The 24,903-nt window shown below is 46.1% G+C and overlaps 1 protein-coding gene across 1 annotated transcript in view; it reads right to left on the reverse strand.

Annotated features, from left to right (window-relative positions):
* Positions 1-397: 397 nt before the first annotated feature.
* Positions 398-24,903, reverse strand: part of LOC147107443 (uncharacterized) — a 37,165-nt gene continuing 12,659 nt past the window's right edge. Inside the window, exons 3-5 of the mRNA XM_086007411.1 lie at positions 16,016-16,129; positions 15,709-15,860; positions 398-529 (exon numbers count right to left, since the gene is read on the reverse strand). Coding sequence (XP_085863537.1) covers positions 457-529; positions 15,709-15,860; positions 16,016-16,129 — 339 coding nt within the window. The 3' untranslated portion in view covers positions 398-456. The remainder of the gene's footprint in view (positions 530-15,708; positions 15,861-16,015; positions 16,130-24,903) is intronic.

Below are 24,903 nucleotides of genomic sequence, written 5' to 3' on the forward strand. Positions count from 1 at the left end.
AGCCAACACAGTAAATCTCTCCCTCCCTAATATCGCCAACGCTGTAAATCTCCACGCCCCCACCCCCCTAATATCGCCAACGCAGTAAATCTCTACCCCCCCCCCAATATCGCCAACACGGTAAATCTCCCCCCCACCCCCCCTAATATCACCAACTCAGTAAATCTCTGGCCCCCTACACCCCCTAATATCGCCAACGCAGTAAATCTCCACCCCCCCCACCCCCCTAATATCACCAACTCAGTAAATCTCTGGCCCCCTACACCCCCTAATATCGCCAATGCGGTAAATCTCTTCCCCCCCCCCCCCAACCGCCAACATGGTAAATCTCCGCCCCCCCCCATATATCGCCAACGCAGTAAATCTCCAACCCCAACCCACCCCCTAATATCGCCAACCATCCTTTCTATCCAGGCATCTCTTAAAAAGTCACAGGCACAGCTAATATATTAATTGTTACCTACAGAAAACGATTTTATCTCTAATCTCAACGGAGGTCATCTGCATCACCACTTCTGGATTTTTTACCCTGCAAACAATTGACACAACGTACAAGAAATTACTGACTGTTTTATAAAGAAAACCCCCCACGTATCTTGTTAAAGAGTACAATTGAGTCCACTTAAGATGAACTCTTAATCTGCCAGAGAGTGGGCTGCTCTTATGTGGCATTAGGCATTTTTTTGGTTAAGTAATGAAAATACAGGAAAGGTTAGTACAGAACCTGCATTTTGACCCCAGATGTAACACCGCACCTCAGGAAGGATATACTGGCCTTGGAGGGGGTGCAGTGCAGATTCACCAGAATGATACCGGGGCTAAAAAGTTTAAATTATGAGGACAGGTTGCATAGACTAGACTTGTATTCCCTTAAGTAGAGAAGATTAAGTGGTGATCTAATTGAGGTGTTTAAGTTGATTAAAGGAGTTGATAGGGTAGATAGAGAGAAGTTATTTCCTCTGATGGGAGAGTCCAGAACAAGGGGGCACAACCTTAGAATTAGAGCTCGGCCGTTCACGGGTGATGTCAGGAAGCACCTCTTCACACAAAGGGTAGTGGAAATCTGGAACTCTCTCCATCAAAAGGCTCTGGATGCTGGGTCAATTGAAAATTTCAAAACTAAGGTTGATAGATTTTTGTTAGGTAAGGGATATGGAACCAAGGTGGGTTGATGGAGTTAAGAAACAGATCAGCCATGATCTAATTGGAACAGCTCGAGGGGCTGAATGGCCTACTCCTGTTCCTATGCTGCCCTCTCAATTGCTACAGTTGTACAGGGCCTTGGTGAGACCGCACCTTGAGTATTGTGTGCAGTTTTGGTCACCTTACCTGAGGAAGGACGTTCTTGCCATGGAGGGAGTGCAGCGAAGATTCACCAGGCTGATACCTGGGATGGCAGGAATGACGTATGAGGAGAGATTGTGTCGATTGGGCTTATACTCACTGGAGTTTAGAAGATTGAGAGGGGATCTCATCGAAACCTATAAAATTCTGTCAGGTCTGGACAGACTAGATGCAGGAAGGATGTTTCTGATGGCTGGGGAGTCCAGAACCAGGGGTCATAGTCTAAGGATAAGGGGTAAGCCATTTAGGACTGAAATGAGGAGGAATTTCTTCACCCAGAGAGTGGTGAACCTGTGGAATTCTCTGCCACAGAGGGCGGTGGAAGCTAGTTCATTAAATATATTCAAGAAAGAGTTGGATATATTTCTTGAGGCTAAAGGGATCAAGGGATATGGGGAAAAGGCAGGGACAGGGTACTGAATTTGGATGATCAGCCATGATCACATTGAATGGCGGAGCAGGCTCGAAGGGCCGAATGGCCTACTCCTGCTCCTATCTTCTATGTTTCTATGTTGCACAACACTGTCCAACAATGCCAACTGGGATTGAAGGCACTTTATGGCAGCCGCAATTGCTCAAGCAATTTTTCACAAAACAATTGTAGATGAGGAAACCCATTCAGCCCACTTTAGTCCAAACATCCAGGAAAGTCCTACAGTTTCCCCACTGCCACATTCAATTGTTATTTAAACGATTCCAGGGTTTTCATCTCCATTACTCTATCTGAAAGTATTGATCCTGTGTCCATTCACATGCACAGTTTGGTTGCCACTCTAAGCCCATTAATTTTACTTCCTTTTTTTCCCCACTCTCTTGGCCCCTCTCATGCTAGCCTATTGTCTCCTCCCCTCCCCATCATTCAGTCATTTCTCCCCTCTTGGGGTCCCCCCTATTTCCTACCCCAACTCCTCACCACTACTTCTCTGCCACTGTTGTAGGCTTGAATCCCTCTTGGATAAGTCCACAGCTACCCTCTGTGCCTCTCTCGCCATCTCCAAAGGGCCCATCAAAGCACCCATCACTGCTTCCTTATAGGCACCAACCCAAAATGGCCCATTGCCCTCTCGCGCTGGTCCTCCCACCCAGCACGCCCACTGGTGGCTAACCTCGCCAACCTCCACTGCCACTTTCATTCTGTCCGCAGACCAACAATCACCGCCCGTCTCTGCATTTCTCTCCAGAATGTCCATTCACTCGCAAACCAAGGCCCTTGTCATTCATCCTCACCTCCAACAGGTACGAGGAGGTCATGGACTTGTTTGTTACCAAGATTCAGACCATCCATTCAGCTGCTTCTGCTGTTTCCCCCACCCCGCTTACCCTTGCTCACCAAGCCAAACCTTCCCCAAAGCTGCCCCCGCTCTAGACCTGAGCCTATGTCTTCCTCCAGTTTCTCTCCAATCTCCTCTCATGCCTGCTCCAAGCTCATCTTGTCCATGAGACCCACCTCCTGCTCCCTTGACCCCATTCCCACTAAACTACTCAACACCTGTTAGATCCATGTATTTTTGATGTTGTGTGTCCTTCAATAACTAGACACGAGACTGCAGGAGCAATCAACAGGTATTTACTGGATGAGGGTTACACTAAAACTAAACGTACAGACCCCTACTCAGGGTTTATATACAGGTGTGGTCACTGCCGGTACTATAGTATACAGGAGCTGTAAAAAGTAGTTCTCCCCTTAAAGGTACATACACTACAATTCCTCCCCTTTTAGATTGACAGTACCATAACATTCATTTAACAATTAACACTTTTAACATGCACATTAACTGAAAATAGTCCATTTATAAATTCAGTCTTTGGGGTGGCTTCCTGATCCTTTCTGGATAGCGCCTTTCCTGAGTGTCTTGTTCTTGGTGCGGAGGCCCCCTGTCGTCAGTTGGTTCATCAGCTTCCGATGCTACTGTTTCTGGGGTAGATGCTACCTGTATGTCGGGTTCATCACCAGGTGCGCGAGACATGGGGTTGCCTCGTTCCTGTGACTCTAGGATCTGGTCGACATGGCGTCTCACAATGTTCTCCCCAACATCCACTGTGTACATTAGTGGCCCCTGCCGTGTGCATATAGTTCCTGGTTGCCATTTCTCTGTTCGGTAGTCGCGGGCCAAGACTGGTTGCCCTACATTGAAGCTCCTTGTCGGCTTCTCATTGATGTGCTGGAATTGCTTATTCTCAAAATCTCTTCGTACATTTGGTCTGAGCAAATCCAGACGAGATCTCAACCTTCGGTTAAAGAACATCATGGCCGGGGTCTGTTTGGTGACTGCATGTGTCGCATTTCTGTAGGCTAACAGGAAATTGTCCACCAGTGGAATGTCGTCATCGCACATGGCCCTTACTGCTTTCTTAAAGGTTTGTACGAACCTCTCAGCCAATCCATTTGTGGCTGGATGATACGGGGCGGATGTGTAATGCCTTACCCCATTCCTTTTCATGAATCTTCGAAACTCTTCGGACACAAAATGTGGTCCGTTATCAGAGCAAATCTGCTCTGGCAAGCCGTTCCTGGCAAATATGGTCCGTAGGACTGCAATAGTTTTCTCCGTGGTGGTGGATGACATTTTGATCACCTCAGGCCATTTTGAGTGCGCATCCACGGCTATTAGAAACATTGAGTCCATGAATGGACCAGCAAAATCAATATGCACCCATTGCCATGGAGAGGAGGGCCACTCCCATGGGTGTAGAGGGGCATGTGGTGGTGCATTTTGGACCTTCTGGCATCCTGAGCAGCTCTTCTGTCAGGTCCTCGATTTGCTGATCGATCCCCGGCCACCACACATAAGCCCTAGCAAGGCTTTTCATTTTCACCCCTCCCAGATGGCCTTCGTGAAGCTCATTGAGCACTCTCTCCCTTAACTTGGGTGGAATTACCACTCGGGATCCACACATCAAGGTCCCCTGGCATACTGACAGCTGTTCTCTTCTGGATGAGAATGCTGGCAACAGTGAGTCGCCATGTGTTGGCCATCCCTTCACCGTCAAGTCATATACCCGAGACAATGTCGGGTCATTTCGGGTCTCCTTCTCTATATCAGCGTTAGTTACTGGCAAGCGTTCAATTATAGTCGAATGAAATATTTCGACAGGGTCCACTGCTGGTGCTTCCTCCGCAGTAGGCAGTGGCAGGCGTGATAGCCCATCAGCGTTTCCATGCTGTTTCGTGCCCTTATACTCGATTTCATATTGGTTCGCCCCTAGAAAAAGCGACCATCTTTGTAGCCATTGCGCAGTCATCACCGGCACGCCCTTCTTTGGATTAAAGATGGAGACAAGTGGTTGGTGGTCTGTCAGCAAGGTGAACTTCTGCCCGTGCAGATAGTGGTTGAACTTTTTCACTCCCCACACTAGGCTGAGGGCCTCCCTGTCAATCTGGGCGTAGTTACGCTCGGCTGAGGTTAGTGACCGAGACGCAAAGGCTACCGGCCTCTCTGAGCCGTCTGGGAACTTGTGCGACAGCACCGCTCCAATGCCATAGGGTGATGCATCACACGCCAACCGAATTGGTAGTGCTGGGTTGAAATGAGCCAACACCTCTTTTGATGTGATCAATTCTTTGCACTTCTGGAAAGCTCGTTTACATTCGTCATTCCACTTCCATGGTACCCCCGTTTGCAGTAGGGTGTTCAGTGGATGTAGTACTGTAGACAAATTCGGCAAGAACTTATGGTAGTAGTTCACCAGCCCGAGGAACGACCTCAGTTGTGACACATTTTCCGGTGCTGGAGCCTTGACTACTGCCTCAATCTTTTCAGGGGACTTATGTAACCCCTCTCCATCAATAACATGGCCACAATACGAGATCTGCTTCTGGAAAAACTCGCATTTGTGGCGATTTGCTCGGAGCCCATATTCCTTCAATCTAGTGAGCACCTGCTCCAGGTTGGCAAGGTGAGCACTGTCATTTTTGCCCGTGACCAGGATGTCGTCCAAATAACACTGGGTCCCTGGAATCCCTTGCAGGACTTGATCCATTGCCCTTTGCCAAATAGCTGGAGCTGATGCTACCCCGAACACCAGCCGGTTGTATTGGTAGAGACCTTTATGAGTGTTGATCGTGAGGTACTGTTTCAAGGCTTCTTCTACCTCCATTTGCAGGTACGCCTGGGCCAGATCGATCTTAGTAAAGCGTTTCCCTCCAGATAGCGAGGCGAAAATATCTTCAATCCGCGGAAGCGGATATTGTACCGTGTGAAGGATTGGGTTCACTGTCACCTTAAAGTCCTCACAGATGCGAACTTTCTTTGGTTCCCCAGGCGTGTTACTCAATGACCTCTTCATTACAGGAACGATGGGTGTGGCCCACTCGCTCCAGTCCACTTTGGACAGTACTCCTGAATGTTCCAAACCTTCCAGCTCTGCTTCGACGGCTGGGCGGATTGCATAAGGCACCGGTCTGGCCTTAAAAAACTTTGGGCTTGCATTTTCCTCTATTTTGATCGTCGCTGTTATGCCTTTTAGTGTTCCAAGTCCCTCCTGGAACATTTCTTGTGCGTCAGTTAGCATTTTTGACAGTCGTCCAGGTGTGACGTCGTCATCCTTTTTGGCATCTACAGTCAGTGCTTGTATGGAATGCCAATCTAGCTGTATCTTCCGGATCCATTCATGTTCTAGTAGTGGTGGTCCTCCATCTGGCAATACATATAGGTCCATTTTTGGTGTTTCCTTACCGTTATATACAACGTTCACCCTTATTTTTCCTTTGGGGCGGACTTTTTGCCCCGTGTACGTCTTCAAGACAATCTCTGTATCTCTCAAGGGTATATGTGAGAATAGCCGCTTGTAGTCACAGAATCCCCACAGTGCAGATAGAGGCCATTTCGGCCCATCGAGCCTGCACCGACACATATCCCACCCGATCCCCGTAACCCCTACACCAACACATATCCCACCCTATCCCCGTAACCCCACGTATTTAATCCCCCTAACACTAAGGGTCAATTTTTATCATAGCCAATCAACCTAAACCGCACATCTTTGGACTGTGGGAGGAAACCGGAGCACCCAGAGAAAACCCACGCAAACACGGGGAGAATGTGCAAACTCCGCACAGACAGTCACCCGAGGCCGGATTCGAACCCGGGTCCCTGGCGCTGTGAGGCAACAGTGCTAACCACTATGCCACCGTGCTGCCCTTCGGTTTATGACTGTTAGGGCTGATCCTGTGTCCAATTCCATTTTCACTTGGACTCCAGCTATCTTGAGCGTGACCCAGATAGTTTGATGATCCTCCGTTTGGATCACCTTATGTAGTTTCAGACAACCCAGCTCCTTGCTTCCGGAGTCTGTATCACTTTTCTGTTCGTCTGAACTACTCTCCGTCACTTTATGTACCTTCTTGTACTTTTCCTGTGGAGATTTCTTGCTGCTGGTTTTCTTTCCCGACCTGCAGACTCTTGCTATGTGTCCTACTTTTCCACACTGTCTGCACACTTGGTCCTTAAACCAGCAATCATTATGGTCGTGTGTTGTTCTGCCGCAGCGATAGCACTTCACTGTTCCGTATGACATTTCATTTGTGCCATATTCTTGCGGTCTCCGTTGTATCTCTGCAGCGCCCCGTGCGGCTGCTTTGTGTGATACTGCCATGCTGAAAGCCTTGTCCAGCGTAAGATCCTTTTCTGATAGAAGCCGTTTCTGGGTTCCTTCACTTTGAAGCCCACACACAAACTTGTCCCTTAAAGTATCTGCTAGTCCCGTTCCAAACTGGCAGTGTTTCGATAGCTTGCGCAGTTCCGTTAAATACTCAGCATTACTTTCATCTTTATGCTGGTTCCTTTTGTGAAACTTAAATCTTTCTGCTATCAGCAGCGGTGTGGGGTTTAAGTGGTTCTGTAGGATTGACACTATGTTTCCAAAATCCTTGTCCACTGGCTTCTCTGGGGTTACTAGGTTTCGCAGTAAGCCATACGTTTTTGCACCCATGGAATTCAACAATACCAGCGCTTTCCACTCATCTGGCACTTCATTCGCCTTGCAGTACACCTCTATGCGTTCGACATATGTCGTCCAATCTTCGACTTCATTGTCGAACGCTGTGATACTGCCACTCTTCGGCATCCCTGGGTGTGGTTAGACTGGCTCAAAATGGCGTTTTCCCGCGCTTTCCCTTCTTCTCCGCTGCGGCTCAAAATGGCATTTTCCCGCGCTTTCCCTTCTTCTCCGCTGCAGCTCAAAATGGCGTTTCCCGCACTCTCCCTTCTTCTCCGCTGCGGCTGCTCGGCCCTTGAACACCGGCTGTGTTCTGCGCGTTTCCCTTTCCCCGCTGACGCTGCTCGTCCCTTGAACACCGGCTGCGCTCTGCGTGTTTTCCTTCGCGCCTCTCTCTCTTCTCCCGTCGACGCCGTTCGGTCCTGAACACCGGCTGCGCCCTGTGCGCTCTACCCTCTCTCTTCTCCCGTCGACGCTGCTCGGCCTTTTCTGTGCCATCGGTCGGCTCTAGCCGCCGCTGTCCGGGAAGGGTCTGCGCCGTACCTGTTGCCAGCCCGTTTCGCTGGACCACTGTGACTGGAGAACCAAGCCCAGCTCTCAACAGCCTCCCCTGCGATGCTCAAATCTCTGCTGGATGACTGGGCGGTTGCTCGTGGTCGACGCCCGTGCTTCTGGCCTCAACTTTCTTCTACTGTTCTCCAGGAGCGAATCCCTGGGAAGTAATGCAGAGTTTCAGGTAGGTTCGAATCTGCCTCGTCGCCACTGTTAGATCCGTGTATTTTTGATGTGTGTCCTTCAATAACTAGACACGAGACTGCAGGAACAATCAACAGGTATTTACTGGATGAGGGTTACTCTAAAACTAAATGTACAGATCCCTACTCAGGGTTTATACATAGGTGTGGTCACTGCCGGTACTACAGTATACAGGAGCTGTAAAAAGTAGTTCTCCCCTTAAAGGTACATACACTACAACACCCAACTTCCCTTCCTGGCCCCATTGTAAATGGTTCCCTCTCCTGGGGTACTGCCCCCTCCCTTTCAAAACCTCCATCATTAGGCTCCTCCTCAATAACACACCCTTGACCCCTCTGTCCATGCATACTACTGCCCCATCTCCATTCTCAATTTGCTCTCCAAAGTTCTTAAATGTGTTGTTGCCTCCCAAATCTGTGCCCATCTTTCTTGCAACTCGATGTTTGAATGTCTCCAACCAGGTATCCTGAAATAGCCCTAACCAAAGTTACAAATGACATCCTCTGTGACTGTGGTAAACTATCCCTCCTCAACCTTCTCGACCTGTCTACATGGTTGACCACACCATCCTCCTCCAACACCTTTCCTTAGCTGTCTAGCTCAGTGAGATTGCCCTCGCTTGGTTCTACTCTTACCTATCTGATCGTAGCCAGAGCATCTCCAGCAACGACTACTTTTCCTAACCCCAAACCATTACCTCCAGAGTCCCCAAGGTTATATCCTTGGCCCCCTCATTTTCCTTATCTAACCTGCTGCCCCTCAGTGATATCATCTAAAGACATGGGGTCAGGTTCCAAATGTGCGCTGATGACACCCAATACCACCTATCTTGACCCCTCCACTACCTCTGAGTGCTTGTCTGACATCCAGTCTTTGTTCAGCCTCAATTACCTGCAATTAAACATTGAGAAAACCGAATCCATTGTCTTCAGCCCCCACCACAAACTCAGTGACCGATTCCATTCCCCTCCCCGACCATTGTCTCAGGCTAAACCAGACTGCTCACAACTCGACCGGAGCTGAGCTTCCAACCTCATTTCACCTCTATCACAAAGACTTCCATCTGTATGGGTAGAATTGAGAAATACTAAGGGGAAAAAAACATTAGTGAGAGTGGTATATAGACCTCCAAACAGTAAGGTGGAGGTTGGGGATGGCATTAAAAGGGAAATTAAAGAAGCGTGCAATAAGGGCACAGCAGTCATCATGGGTGACTTTAATCTACATATAGATTGGGCCAACCAAATTAGTAACAATACTGTGGAGGAGGAATTCCTGGAGTATTTACGGGATGGTTTCCTGGACCAATATGTCGAGGAACCAACCAGAGATCAGGCCATCTTAGACTGGGTATTATGCAATGAGAAAGGATTAATTAGCAATCTTGTTGTACGAGGCCCCTTGGGTCGGAGCGATCATAATATGATCGAATTCTTCATTTAGATGGAGAATGAAGTAGTTGACTCAGAGACAAGGGTCCTCAATTTAAATAAAGGAAACTACGATGGTCTGAGGAGCGAGTTGGGTAGGATTGAGTGGGGAATGGCGCTCAAAGGGTTGACGGTGGATAGGCAATGGCAAACATTCAACGACCGAATGGATGAGCTACAGAATTTGTTCATCCCAGTTTGGCGTAAAAATAAAACAAAAAAGGTGACTCAACCGTGGCTAACAAGGGAAATTAGGGATAGCATAAGATCCAAGGAGAGGACATATAAATTGGCTAGAAAAAGCAATAATCCTGAGGATTGGGAGCAGTTTAGGAGTCAACAAAGGAGGACAAAGGGATTAATTAAGAAAGGGAAAATAGAATATGAGAGTAAGCTTTCAGGGAACATAAAAACTGACTGTAAAAGCTTTTATAGATATGTGAAGAGAAAAAGATTAGTGAAGTCAAGCGTAGGTCCCTTACAGTCAGAATCAGGGGAATTTATAATGGGAAACAAGGAAATGGCAGACCAACTAAATGCATACTTTGGTTCTGTCTTCACAAAGGAGGACACAAATAACCTCCCAGAGATGCCGGGGAACATAGGGTCTGATGAAAGAGAGGAACTGAAAGAAATCAGTATTTGTAGGAAAATGGTGTTAGGAAAATTGATGGGACCGAAGGCCGATAAATCCCCAGGGCCTGATGGTCTACATCCCAGGGTACTTAAGGAAGTGGCCCTAGAGATAGTAGATGCATTACTGATCATCTTCCAGAACTCGATAGACTCTGGAACAGTACCCATGGATTGGAGGGTAGCTAATGTTACCCCACTATTCAAAAAAGGTGGTAGAGAAAAAGCAGGGAATTATAGACCGGTAAGCCTGACATCGGTAGTGGGGAAAATGCTAGAGTCTATTATAAAAGATGTAATAGCAGAGCACTTGGAAAGCGGTGACAGGATCGGACAAAGTCAACATGGATTTACAAAAGGTAAATCATGCTTGACTAATCTACTGGAATTTTTTGAGGATGTAACTGGTAAAATAGATAAGGGAGAACCAGTGGATGTGGTGTATTTGGACTTTCAGAAGGCTTTCGATAAGGTCCCACACAAGAGATTAGCGTGCAAAATTAAGGCACATGGGATTGGGGGCAAGGTATTGACTTGGATAGAGAACAGGTTGGCGGACAGAAAGCAAAGAGTTGGAATAAACGGGTCGTTTTCCGAGTGGCAGGCAGTGACTAATGGGGTACCGCAAGGATCGGTCCTAGGACCCCAGCTGTTCACAATATATATTAATGATCTGGATGAGGGAATTGGATGTAATATCTCCAAATTTGCAGACGACACAAAGCTGGGCGGGAGGGTAAGCTGCGAGGAGGATGTCGGGAAACTCCAGTACGATTTGGACAGGTTGGGTGATTGGGCAGAAACATGGCAAATGCAGTATAATGTGGATAAATGTGAGGTTATCCACTTTGGTGGCAAAAACAGGAAGGCAGATTATTATTTGAATGGCAATAGATTGGGAGAAGGGGAAGTGCAAAGAGACCTGGGTGTCCTTGTGCACCAGTCGCTGAAGGTAAGCATGCAGGTGCAGCAGGCGGTTAAGAAGGCAAATGGTATGTTGGCCTTCGTAGCAAGAGGGTTCGAGTACAGGAACAAGGATGTCTTGCTACAGTTGTACAGGGCCTTGGTGAGACCGCACCTTGAGTATTGTGTGCAGTTTTGGTCACCTTACCTGAGGAAGGACGTACTTGCCATGGAGGGAGTGCAGCGAAGATTCACCAGGCTGATACCTGGGATGGCAGGAATGACGTATGAGGAGAGATTGTGTCGATTGGGCTTATACTCACTGGAGTTCAGAAGATTGAGAGGGGATCTCATCGAAACCTATAAAATTCTGTCAGGTCTGGACAGACTAGATGCAGGAAGGATGTTTCTGATGGCCGGGGAGTCCAGAACCAGGGGTCATAGTCTAAGGATAAGGGGTAAGCCATTTAGGACTGAAATGAGGAGGAATTTCTTCACCCAGAGAGTGGTGAACCTGTGGAATTCTCTGCCACAGAGGATGGAGGAGGCCAGTTCATTAAATATATTCAAGAAAGAGTTGGATATATTTCTTGAGGCTAAAGGGATCAAGGGATATGGGGAAAAGGCAGGGACAGGGTACTGAATTTGGATGATCAGCCATGATCACATTGAATGGCGGAGCAGGCTCGAAGGGCCGAATGGCCTACTCCTGCTCCTATCTTCTATGTTTCTATGTAACTTTGGCCACCGCCATCCCCTGCCTCAGCCCATCTGCTGCTGAAACCCTCATCCATTGTCTTTGTCACCTTCGGAATCGACTACTCCAATGTTCTTCTGGCTGGCCTCCCATTATCTATCAGCTCATCTGAAATTCTACAGCCCATATGCTATGCTACACCATGTCCCACTCAGCTATCCCCCTGTTCCTGCTGACCTACATTGGTGCACAGTCCTCCAATGTAATATTTTCATCCTCATGTTTAATTTCCTCATGGCCTCACCCCTCGCAATCTCTGTAACCTTCTCTAGCCCTACAACCCCTCCCCGAGCTCTCCATTCCCCAGACTCTGGCCATTTGCACATCCTCTTCCCTTCACCCCAATACTGGAAGCCATGCCTTCAACCATCTAAGCCCCGTACTGTGGAATTCTCTCCCTAAACTTCACTGCCCCTCCTCCTTTAGGACCTCCTTAAAACCTACCTTTTAAACCAAGCTTTTGGCCACCATTTCTAATAACTCCTTCTTTGGCTCAATGTCCGTTTTGATTTGAATGCGTCTTGGAATCCTTTTCTACTTTAAAGGCAATGTATAGTGCAAGTTGTTGTTGCACTATATAGTGCTTTTACTAAAAATTACTTACTTATTTTCGGAATTGTTCTTTTTTGCTTTAGATTGTTCCTCTAACTAGTCTCTCCTGAGCCGTGCACCTTACATAGTAGGAGGACTGGGTTAGGCAGGCACTAATGCTGGGAGCAGTGTAAGAGTAGTCTGGCTAAGGCACCCCGCCACCACCCAGAAAAGCACCAGTGCAGCCAAGATAGGTAACTTGGGCGAGATAGGTAACTCGGCAGAGTGAGGGGACCAGATTCTCCACAGCACCTCAGATTTTCCCTCCACTATATTGTATTATGGAGCCATCTCTTGTATTTGAAATTATTTTGTTAAAAAAAGACAACTTTGCCCATATTGTAATGTATACTAGCTGTAAGAATTAGAGGAATGTTGCTGAGTTGGAAATGAATTGCACCTGAATTTCTGGATAGACAATTAAAAATTAGCTTTAATCGGGGAGGGAAAATCAAACCTTTGTTCTTTATTTTATTGAGTACTGGACACTTTTCAGCTATTTAAACGCGCCCTGCCTTTTCGTGCCTCAGCAAAATTAATCTACTGTAAATTTACAAAGTTTGGACTTATAACATAAGGTTAAAAAGCATACAGAATAAAAGAATGTTTCCTAATTCATGCCATTTTGCTAAAAACCAAAGATACACTACTTTGTTACACTGGTAATATCCGTGCAGAAAGTAAAGAATTCAGCAGAGGGTTGGGGCTGAAGCACATTGTTGGGGTTGGTTTAGAGGAGGTGTTACTCTGAATCTTCCACGTACTTTATGTGACCTGTGACTGCTTCACGCGAAGACTGGGTGACAACCTGCTCCATTCTCCATACGGACAATGTTCACCTTGACCAGAAGAAAACAAATACTCCCCAAAATAAATAAATCAATTTGTAAAAATCACATTGGTTTGTGGTTGTAATACAGTAATGTTAATACTGAGTTGCAGAGGAAGGAATATAAAGAACATGCTCGAGGATAACTTTGGAGAAAAAAAAGCCAAAATGGTGCTGCACTGGCTTCTGACAGCCAAGGTGAACTATCTTTTTTCTGATACAGCAGTTTTGTTCAAAATAAAGCTGTTGTTTGAAAAAGAGCAAGAGGATCAATATCTGTACACAAATCAAAGCTATAGATGCCTAGTGGCTTGGTAACTATAGTGTTACAGCACTACACTGCCATTCAAAGGACACAAGTTCAAACTCCCATCTACCATTATGGGGTGTGCTGGAGTAGCATGCTAGGCATCAACATGCTACACTTGGGTTCTCAGCTGCAGTTCTCTACAGGACATGTTCCCAATCTCAGCCAGACCATCAGGTAAGGAAAAGACAGGGCAATCACTCGACCAGACATCCCAGGTGGCCTTGCACACCCAGCAGAACTGTCAAAGAGCTCCATTGGCACAGGGTCAGGTCACTTTGGTCTCCTAGTCCTGGAATACTGTGCAATGCCAGGCAACCCAAGAGGTGAACAAATTAGGACAATAACTTGGCCTCATATAGTGCCTTTAATGGCCAGAACCTTCAAGGCTCTTCAGAGAGGACAAACAGATGCCGAGCAGTAGTAGACGACCAAAGGCATTGTCAAAAACATAAATCTTGAGTGGGGCTTTTAAATGGGCGAGGGAAAGGAAGTAACAGCAAGGAGGAGGGGTTTAGGGATAGAGAGAGAGAGAGAGTCCCAAAGAGTAGAATAAGGCAGCTGAAGGCTCTGTCTCAAAGTGGAGTGAAGGAAGAGGGAGGATGTACAGGAGGCTTGAGTCAACACTGAAAAGCACAAGCTGGGATGTACGACAAGAGGAAGTTGCAGTGACAAGGTGGGGCAAGACTATGGGAGGGATTTACCAATGACGCATCAGGGAAGAGGGAACCAAATAAGATTGGTAAGAATAAGGATGGTGGAATTAATTTCAAATATGGCTGGGGAAAACTTAGGTACCATTTTTACATAGATTATAAAGAATTACGTAGAATTTACAGCATAGAAAAAGGCCATTTGACCCAACTTGTCTATGCTGGTGTTTATGCTCCACATGAACCTCCTCCCACTTTCATCATCTCACCCTATCAGCATTTCCTTCTATTCCTTTCTCCCTCGTGTGTTTATCTAGCTTCCTCTTCAAGGCATCTAAGCTATTCGCCTCAATTACTCCATGCAGTAGTGAGTTCCATATTCTAACCACTCTCTGGTTAAATAAGTTTCTCCTGAAGTCCCTATTGGGATATTTTGGTGACTATCTTATATTTATGAACCCTATTTTTGAACTTCCCCACAAGTGGAAACATTTATTGAGTGTGTTGCCATTTTTCACATTGGCCACTCGATGGAGCACTTTACAAAAAAAAGTGAGGTTTCGACAATGACCCTCATCCAGGGTCATTATGGCCTTGACTTTGAGGTGTTTCTGGGGGGAGGGGGAGGGGGAGGGATGGTGGATCATTTCCTGTTACTACCAGGGATAGCCTACCTCACCATGCTATTGTGATGGGCAGTACGGAAAGGTTCGTGCGGCAGACAGAGAATGCTAATATGCACCTGCTCTGGATGTTGCAGGGCAAACTGTTCTCCAGATTAACAATAGTGTTTAAAGTAAATCAATACTCATGGGGATTTTCAGGCAGTACCCAAACAAAAATCCCTTAAAACAATACTCTGCTGGATGGATAGGAGCCTGAATATTCCTCAGCATCTCATGATTTGGAAAACTGTAAAGTGCCTCGCAAGTGCAATTAGACAAAGTGTCAGCCTTGGCACTTGTCTCTGAGTCAGAAGGTCGTGGGCTCAAGCCCCACTTCAGAGACTTGAGCACATAATCTAGGCTAATACTTCAGTGCTGCACTGTCAGAGGAGCCGTCTTTGAGAGGAGACGTTAAACCAAAGCCCTGTCTGCCCTCTCAGGTGGATGTAAAAGATCCCACAGCACAATTGGAAGAAGAGGAGTTCTCCCATTGTCTTCTCAACGAACAAAAAGAACCCCAGATTGTCAGGTCATTTATCACATTTGCTGTTTGTGGGACCTTACTGTGTGCCAATTGGCTGCAGCATTTCCCTAAATTGCAACAGTGACTTCACTTCATTAATACTTCATTGGCTGTGAAATGCTTTGGGATGTTATGAAAGGCGCAATACAAATTTCATTGATAAATAATGATCATGCCCCTTTTTTAAAAAGTCAAAATTGCATGAAATAACCATTTTAAGAATTTAGGGCCAGCCCTTGACTTAGGACAATGAGTTATTCTTTGGGTTGGAGAATTGGGTGCAAAGGTCAGCACCCCACTCTGATTCGTGGCACTCTTGATTTACTGGCCAATAATAACCGGACACTGCACTGCACTGTGTGCAGTTGCTGCTCCCTTACCTTTGTGCTAGTTTCGCTTTTGCTTGATTGATTTCCAGTTCCGTCACATGGAACCCATGGTGCTCAGAACAGATTTCCTCATAATCTGGATTCGCTTCCCGGGACATCAAAATCTGCTGATATAACTCCCAGCATACGTTGCAACAAAAAAGCTGTGTGTACAAAATTGTTAGGAAGTACTTTGATAATGCTGCCAGACTGAGAGACTGCAAAACGCAAAAAAGAGCACGAAATGGGAAGCAAAATCTATTCAATGATTACATTCAGTTTCAAAAATAACTTCCACACCTGCCCCAAATTCTTTTACCTTCTCTGGATCTTCGGAGTCTAACTGCTGTGGGACTGGGAAGGGCAATCTGATCTGATTGCAGTATTCACAAATAGTGGTATCTGTGCTGCTGATCACAAGATGTTGAGAATCCTAAGGAAAGAACAAAAAACAACTTGCATTTATATAACCACCTTGAACAGAATAAAAGATCCCAAAACGCTTCGCAAGAGGTGCAAAGAACTGGACTCTTGAGCAGTTGGAGCGAGAAGGGTTCGGGATGGACACCCAAGGCAAGGTCAAAGAGGCAGGTTTCAAAGGAGGGGGAAGAGAGGCGGAGAGGTACAAAGTGTCTGGGGTTGAGATGGCTGAAAGCTCTGTGATTTGAAGATGGAATGGGGTGTGGGGCGAGGGGGGGGGGGAGCGGGAAGAAGGGGGCCAGAGTTGGTAGCGTGCAAGGTGTTTATGAGAACATGGAGCTGAGGGAGGTCGCAGCAATAAGGAGCAAGATACAGGGGACTTGTAGAAGAGGACAAGGATTTTGAAATTGATGCGTGCGGGGGATAGGGAGCCAATGAAGGTCAGTGAAGACCATAAACATTTACAATCACATGGATACAAACCAGCTAATTCCATGAATATCCAACTTCAAACGCATTGGGCAAATCATTTTAGTTTACGAGATCACACAGCGCATTTCAGAAATGAATGACTGAAGTTATCATATTTATTAGGAGAGACTCATGCACAAGACTACTGATGGGAAAAATGGATGGAATCCAATACAATTCTGAAAATAAAAACCCTTACCCAATGTAATAAAAATGGAACGTGACTTATTCAGTAAACATATAGCCATGACCCTAATTCGAAATAGAGGGAATCACAGAACACATGCCCCTACACTCCCCAATATTGGTCAGACATCCCAGAGTCACAGGTAATGAGGGAAGAACATAACTTACTCAGTCACCGTATACCAGTGGCCATGCTCCTGAAGCAACGTTGGTGTCAAAGTTCATGGAGGGGAGGTGTCAAATAATTCAAAGAAAGTAACCAGAGTTTAGTAATACTAGCGGATGTCCCATGGCAGTGCTCATGGTAGGTCATTAACATCACCTTGTATAAAAGGTAAGTACTGTATAGCATTAATCAGGGCCAGAGTGTTCTCATGGAATAGTTTTGATCACCTAAGTGTCGGAGAGAAATTTTCCAGTTTTTTCCTCCCTAATTGGCCTGGGATTTTTTCTCGGGATGTGGTGTGGAGTGTCTGTATTGTGACACACAAGGCATCGCTGTAGTATGGGACAGGCTGGATGGACCAGTGGGTCTTATCCTATCCATCACTGTTGTACATTCATATACAGTGCTATAAAGACAGAGACCCTCAAATTCCATGGGAAGATCGCTTGACTTCCACTGTGACTTCAGTGTCAGACTGGCGGACACCCCAGAAATGCACCCTAAACGGCCATTCACACCATTTCCCCCAATTTTTCCGCTGGTTACAGCAGTAGACCGATGGTAGCCCTGCAGAATTTCTGGCCAGAAGAAGTTTTATCCCACATAGGCTCCAATGTGTTACACTGCTGCTAAAATTGAGCTGTCTTTAGGGTGACCTGTCTCTTTAAGGCCACAAGATCCAATTGCTGTCATTTAGAGCTTAATTTCTGCTGCAGGGGGAAGCTTGCAGATTGTCAGGTGCCTGTAAATTTTTGGTTCTTGGTAGATCTGTAAGCTTCCTTCACCCACAGTAAATAAGATGTAGTTGACCTAAGCGTGCAATGATTGGGGCTGCTCACTGTAAGTCAGAGCATGCACTGGTTTATGAAAACAGGAATATTATACCATGTAAAATGAGAGTGTAGGTGATGTTTTTTATGGATAGAAGATGAAATCACTGCGGATTTTTAAAAATTCATTCTCGGGAGGTGGGGGCCATCATTTAATGCCCCTCCTTAGTTGGTGGTGGGCCGCCTTAAACCGCTGGTAGCGGTTTGATACAACTGAGTGGCTTGCTCGGCCACTTCAAAGGGCAGTTAAGAGTCAACCACATTGGTGTGGGATTGGAGTCACATATAGGCTTGATATGAATGCTGGGGTCACTTACAGGTGAGGCTGCAGACCAGCACTCTGAATTTGTGGAACTGGTATGTTCTTGGAAAGAGAGGCAGAGAAAAAGAGAGAGCTGGGACCACAGCATTTTAAGATTGTTTTGCATCTTTAAGAAAGAGACAAGTAAGGAGGCAGAAGGTGTAACAGTAAGAATCATTGTTTAAAATTTTAACTTTTCTGTGTTTACAGGTACGTTGGCACTTTTAAACTATTTTTGGTTTGTTTTAACATATTTCTCCACGGTCACCTGCTTCTCTTGAGAAAATGGAAGTCAAGGCTGAACAAAAGCTAGGACTCAATCAGGCGGGAGAACGATGGAGTCATGTGGCAGAACACATTTGCCCAGGTTAAGAAGTACAAGTTCAAAATTTGCGGACGACACCAAATTGGGGGGTATAGTTAATACTGAGGAAGACTGCGGCAAAATACAAGAAGACATTAATAAACTTGCAGAATGGGCGTGTAAATGGTGAATTAATTTTAATATCGATAAGTGTGAGGTGGTGCATTTTGGTAAAAGGAATAAGGAGGTCATATACTCCTTGGAAAATAAGATTCTAAATAGGCTAGAGGAGCAAAGGGATCTAGGGGTACACATTCACAAATCATTAAAAGTAGCAACGCAAGTTAACAAAGCCATAACAAAAAGCAAACAAAGCCCTGGGGCTCATTTCTAGAGAAATAGAATTGAAAAGCAGGGAAGTTATGTTAAACTTGTATTGAACCTTGGTTAGATCACACTTGGAGTGCTGTGCACAGATCTGGTCTCCATATTAAAAAAAGGATGTAGAGGCATTGGAGAAGGTGCAAAAAAGATTTACAGAAAAGGTTATAACTTTCAGGAAAGATTGATCAGGCTGGGGCTCTTTTCTCTAGAAAAAGAGAAGGCTGAAGGGTGACCTGATAGAAGTCTTTAAAATGATGTAGGGGTTCAATAGGGTAGACATAGAGAAGATGCTTCCACTTGTGGGAGAGTCCAAAACTAGGGGTCATAAAAATAAGATAGTCACTAATAAATCCATTAGGCAATTCAGGAGAAACTTCTTTACTCAGAGAGTGGTTAGAATGTGGAACTTGCTACCACAAGGAGTAGTTGAGGCAAACAGCATAGATGTATTTAAGGGGAAGCTAGATAAGTACATGCGGGAGAAAGGAATAGAAGGTTATGTTGATGAGGTGAGATGAAGTACGGTGGGAGGAGGCTCATGTGGAGCATAAACACCGACATAGACCAGTTGGGCTGAATGGCCTGTTTCTGTGCTGTGAATTCTATGATTAATTATGACTGAGAAGTGTAATAGATGAAGCATTACATGAAATGGTCCACAAAGGTGTCAGAAGATGTGTGTGATGGTGCAAACCATTCACAGAATTTTAATATTTTGCCAACAAATGTGTAGCATTTTCTCACTGTGTTTTCAAACAATAAGGCCGTATCATTTGTGTGTCCCACCACCGACTCTCACATTAACTCGACTGCTGAATTGCTCAGTAATTATTCCGTTTCCTTTAAGGTGGGAAACACAAGTTGTTTTTGTGCTGCTCAAGGAGGCAACGTCACTGTTGGGCAATGGAACATTTTTCTATTCTGGCTACCTAATATCAGCAGCAAGTATTCCCAGCTCAGGTGCAGCTCAACCAGGCAGAGAGTAAACCTCACTCATTTAGGAACATAGGAACAGGAGTAGGCCATTTAGCCCCTTGAGCCTGTTCCACTATTCAATTAGATCATGACTGATCTGTATCTTAACTCCATCAACCCACCTTGGTTCCATATCCCTTTATACCTTTGCCTAACAAAAATCTATCAATCTCAATTATTTTACATTTTCAATTGACCCCCAGCCTCAATAGCTTTTGTGGGCAGAGAGTGCCAGATTTCCACTGCCCTTTGTGTGAAGAAGTGCTTTCTGACATCACCTCTGAGCGGCCTCGCTCTAATTTTAAGGATATGCTCCCTTGTTCTGGATTCTCCACCAGAGGAAAGAGCTCCTCTCTCTCCATACCAAATCAAATCCTTCAATCATCTTAAACACTTCAATTATATCACCACTTAATCTTCTATATTCAATGGAATACAAGCCTAGTTTATGCAACTTGTCCTCATAATTTAACCCTTTTATCCCCGGTATCATTCTGGTGAACCTGCGCTGCACCCCCTCCAAGGCCAGTATATCCTTCCTGAGGTGCGGGGCCCAGAACAGAATGCAGTACTCCAGATGTTGTCTAACCAGAGCTCTGGACAGCTGTAACATAACTTCCACCCCATTGTATTCCAGCCATCTTGAGACGAAGGCCAACATTCCACTAGCCTTTTTAATTTTTTTTTTTTACCTGTCTACTAGCTTTTAGTGATTTCTGTATTCTGACATCTAAATCTCTCTGCCCCAAAGGTGCTCCTTAGTGTCTTTACATAAGAAACAGAAGGACAGGTTAGCTGAGGCCATGGAGCATGGCCCCACGATTTGTTCCTGGGCTTGTAGATGGTTAGTGCAGCTCAGCTATGGTGGTGGGTCGTTATGCTATGGTTGGCCTCCGCATGCTTGGGCTAGGGAGCGGTAAAGCAGCCAGACTTCCTGTTCCTGTCCAGTGACCTCTACTGGACATTAGGTGAGGACAGGATCGGGCTGTCCTGTAGGTGGACAGACTCTTGACTATTGACTCTCACTGTCAAGACTTTCATGTGAAGAATGGACATTTGGGTAAGGTGTGGTTAGTGCCTGTTGAATTGAACCTCCAAGAAATTCGGGAGAGGAAAGGGAGAGAGAGGAGAAAATAGGCAAAACAAATAGGAAACTGGGCTGGATTTGAACCATGGGACCTGTAGGTGGTTGGATGGTGTGCTAGTCTCATGCTGGGTCCTGTAGGTGGTTGGATGGTGTGCTAGTCTCATGCTGGGTCCTGTAGGTGGATGGACGGTGTGCTAGTCTCATGCTGGGTCCTGTCCTGTAGGTGGATGGATGTTGTGCTAGTCTCATGTGTCATGTAGGTGGATGGACGGTGTGCTAATCTCATGTGTCATGTAGGTGGATGGACAGTGTGCTAGTCTCATGCTGAGTCCTGTAGGTGGATGGACGGTGTGCTAGGTTCATGCTGGGTCCTGTAGGTGGATGGACGGTGTGCTAGATTCATGCTGGGTCCTGTAGGTGGATGGACGGTGTGCTAGTTTCATGCTGCGTCCTGTAAGTGGATGGACGGTGTGCTAGTTTCATGCTGGGTCCTGCAGGTGGATGGACGGTGTGCTAGTCTCAAGTTGGGTCCAAAAGCTGGATGGACAGAGTGCTAGTCTCATGTTGGGTCCAGTAGGTAGATGGACGGTGTGCTAGACTCATGCTGGGTCCTGTAGGTGGACAGACGGTGTGCTAGTCTCATGTTGGCTCCAAAAGGTGGATGGATGGTGTGGTAGTCTCATGTTGGGTCCTGTAGGTGGATGGATGGTGTGCTAGTCTCATGTTGGAACCTGTAGGTGGATGGACGGTGTGCTAGTCTCATGTTGGAACCTGTAGGTGGATGGACGGTGTGCTAGTCTCATGTGTCCTGTAGGTGGATGGACGGTGTGCTAGTCTCATGTTGGGACCTGTAGGTGGATGGACGGTGTGCTAGTCTCATGCTGGGTCCAGTAGGTGGATGGACAGTGTGCTAGTCTCATGTGTCCTGTAGGTGGATGGACGGTGTGCTAGTCTCATGTTGGGCCCAGTAGGTTGATGGATGGTGTGCTAGTATCATGCTGGGTCCTGTAGGTGGATGGACGGTGTGCTAATCTCATGCGTCCTGTCGGTGGATGGACAGTGTGCTAGACTTATGCTGGGTCCATTAGGTGCATGGATGGTCTGCTAGACTCATGTTGGGTCCTGTAGGTAGATGGAAAGTGTGCCCGTCTCATGTGTCCTGTAGGTGGATGGACGGTGTGCTAGTCTTATGCTGGGTCATGTTGGTGGATGGACGGTGTGCTAGTCTCTTGTTCGGTCCAGTAGATGGATGGACGGTGTGCGAGTCTCTTGTTGGGTCCAGTAGGTGGATGGACGGTGTGCTAGTCTCATGCTGGGTCCTGTAGGTGGATGGACGGTGTGCTAGTCTCATGTTGGGTCCTGTAGGTAGATGGAGGGTGTGCTAGTCTCATGTTAGGCCCAGTAGGTGGATGGACTGTGTTCTAGTCTCATGTTGGATCCTGTAGGTGGATGGATGGTGTGCTAGTCTCATGCTGGGCCCTGTAGGTGGATGGACAGTGTGCTAGTATCATGCTGGGTCCTGTAGGTGGATGGACATAGAAACATAGAGGATAGTAGCAGGAGTAGGCCATTCGGCCCCTCGAACCTGCTCCACCATTCAATGCAATCATGGCTGATCATCCAAATTCAGTACCCGGTCTCTGCCCTCTCCCCATACCCCTTGATCCCTTTAGCCTTAAGAAATATATCCAACTCCTTCTTGAATATATTTAATGTATTGGCCTCTACTGCCTTCTGTGGTAGAGAATTCCACAGGTTCACCACTCTCTGGGTGAAGAAATTCCTCCTCATTTCTGTCCTAAATGGCCTACCCCTTATCCTTAGACTGTGACCCCTGGTTCTGGACTCCCCGACCATCAGGAACATCCTTCCTGCATCTAGTCTGTCCAGTCCTGTCAGAATTTTTAAAGTTTCAATGAGATCCCCTCTGATTCTTCTAAACTCCAGTGAGTACAAGCCCAATTGACCCAATCTCTCCTCATATGTCATTCCTGCCATCCCAGGTATCAGCCTGGTGAATCTTCGCTGAACTCCTTCCATGGCAAGAACATCCTTCCTCAGATAACGCGACCAAAACTGCACACAATACTCAAGATGTGGTCTCACCAAGGCCCTGTATAACTGCAGCAAGACATCTTTGTTCCTGTACTCAAACCCTCTCGCTACGAAGGCCAACATACCATTTGCCTTCTTAACCGCCTGCTGCACCTGCATGCTTACCTTCAGCGACTGGTGCACAAGGACACCCAGGTCTCGTTGCACTTCCCCTTCTCCCAATCAATTGCCATTCAGATAATAATCTGCCTTCCTGTTTTTGCCACCAAAGTGGATAACCTCACATTTATCCACGTTATATTGCATCTGCCATGCTTTTGCCCAATCACCCAACCTGTCCAAATCATCCTGAAGTTTCTCGGCATCCTCCTCACAGCACACATGCCCACCCAGCTTTGTGTCGTCTGCAAATTTGGAGATATTACATCTAGTTCCCTTGTCTAGATCATTAATATATATTGTGAATAGCTGGGGTCCAAGGACCGATCCCTGCGGTACCCCACTAGTCACTGCCTGCCACTCGGAAAAAGACCCGTTTATTCCAACTCTTTGCTTTCTGTCTGCCAACCAGTTCTCTATCCAAGTCAATATCTTGCCCCCAATCCCATTTGCCTTAACTTTACACGCTAATCTCTTATGCGGGACCTTATCGAAAGCCTTCTGAAAGCCCAAATACACCACATCCACTGGTTCTCCCTTATCTATTTTACCAGTTACATCCTCAAAAAATTCCAGTAGATTAGTCAAGCACGATTTACCTTTTGTAAATCCATGTTGACTTTGCCCGATCCTGTCACTGTTTTCCAAGTGCTCTGCTATTACATCTTTTATAATGGACTCTAGCATTTTCCCCACTACCGATGTCAGGCTTACTGGTCTGTAATTCCCCATTTTCTCTCTACCACCTTTTTTGAATAGTGGAGTAACATTAGCTACCCTCCAATCCATGGGTACTGTTCCAGATTCCATCGAATGTTGAAAGATGATCAGCAATGCATCTACTATTTCTAGGGCCACTTCCTTAAGTACCCTAGGATGTAGATTATCAGGCCCTGGGGATTTATCGGCCTTCAATCCCATCAATTTCCCTAACACCATTTCCCTACAAATACTGATTTCTTTCAGTTCCTCCCTTTCATCAGACCCTATGTTCCCTGACATCTCTGGGAGGTTATTTGTGTCCTCCTTTGTGAAGACAGAACCAAAATATGTATTTAATTGTTCTCCCATTTCTTTGTTCCCCATTATAAATTCCCCTGATTCTCACTGCAAGGGACCTACGCTTGACTTCACCAATCTTTTTCTCTTCACATATCTATAAAAGCTTTTACAATCAGTTTTTATGTTCCCTGCATGCTTACTCTCATATTCTATTTTCCCTTTCTTAATTAATCCCTTTGTCCTCCTTTGTTGAATCCTAAACTGCTCCCAATCCTCAGGTTTACTGCTTTTTCTGGCCAATTTATATGTCCTCTCCTTGGATCTTATGCTATCCCTAATTTCCCTTGTTAGCCACGGTTGAGTCACCTTTTTTGTTTTATTTTTATGCCAAACTGGGATGAACAAATTCCGTAGTTCATCCATGCGGTCTTTGAATGTTTGCCATTGCCTATCCACCGTCAACCTTTTGAGTGACATTCCCCAATCAATCCTACCCAACTCACGCCTCAGACCATCGTAGTTTCCTTTATTTAAATTTAGGACCCTAGTCTCTGAGTCGACTACTTCATTCCCCATCTTAATGAAGAATTCGATCATATTATGATCGCTCCGACCCAAGGGGCCTCGTACAGCAAGATTGCTAATTAATCCTTTCTCATTATATAATACCCAGTCTAAGATGGCCTGATCTCTGGTTGGTTCCTCGACATATTCACAGGAAATCACAGGAACCCCACAGTGCAGATAGAGGCCATTTCGGCCCATCGAGCCTGCACCGACACATATCCCATCCTATCCCCGTAACCCCACGTATTTAATCCCCCTAACACTAAGGGTCAATTTATCATAGCCAATCAACCTAACCCG

The sequence above is a fragment of the Somniosus microcephalus genome, chromosome 14 (assembly GCF_052327205.1).
Source record: "Somniosus microcephalus isolate GS21.2 chromosome 14, FLI_Smic_1.0, whole genome shotgun sequence".
Lineage (NCBI taxonomy): Eukaryota > Metazoa > Chordata > Chondrichthyes > Squaliformes > Somniosidae > Somniosus > Somniosus microcephalus.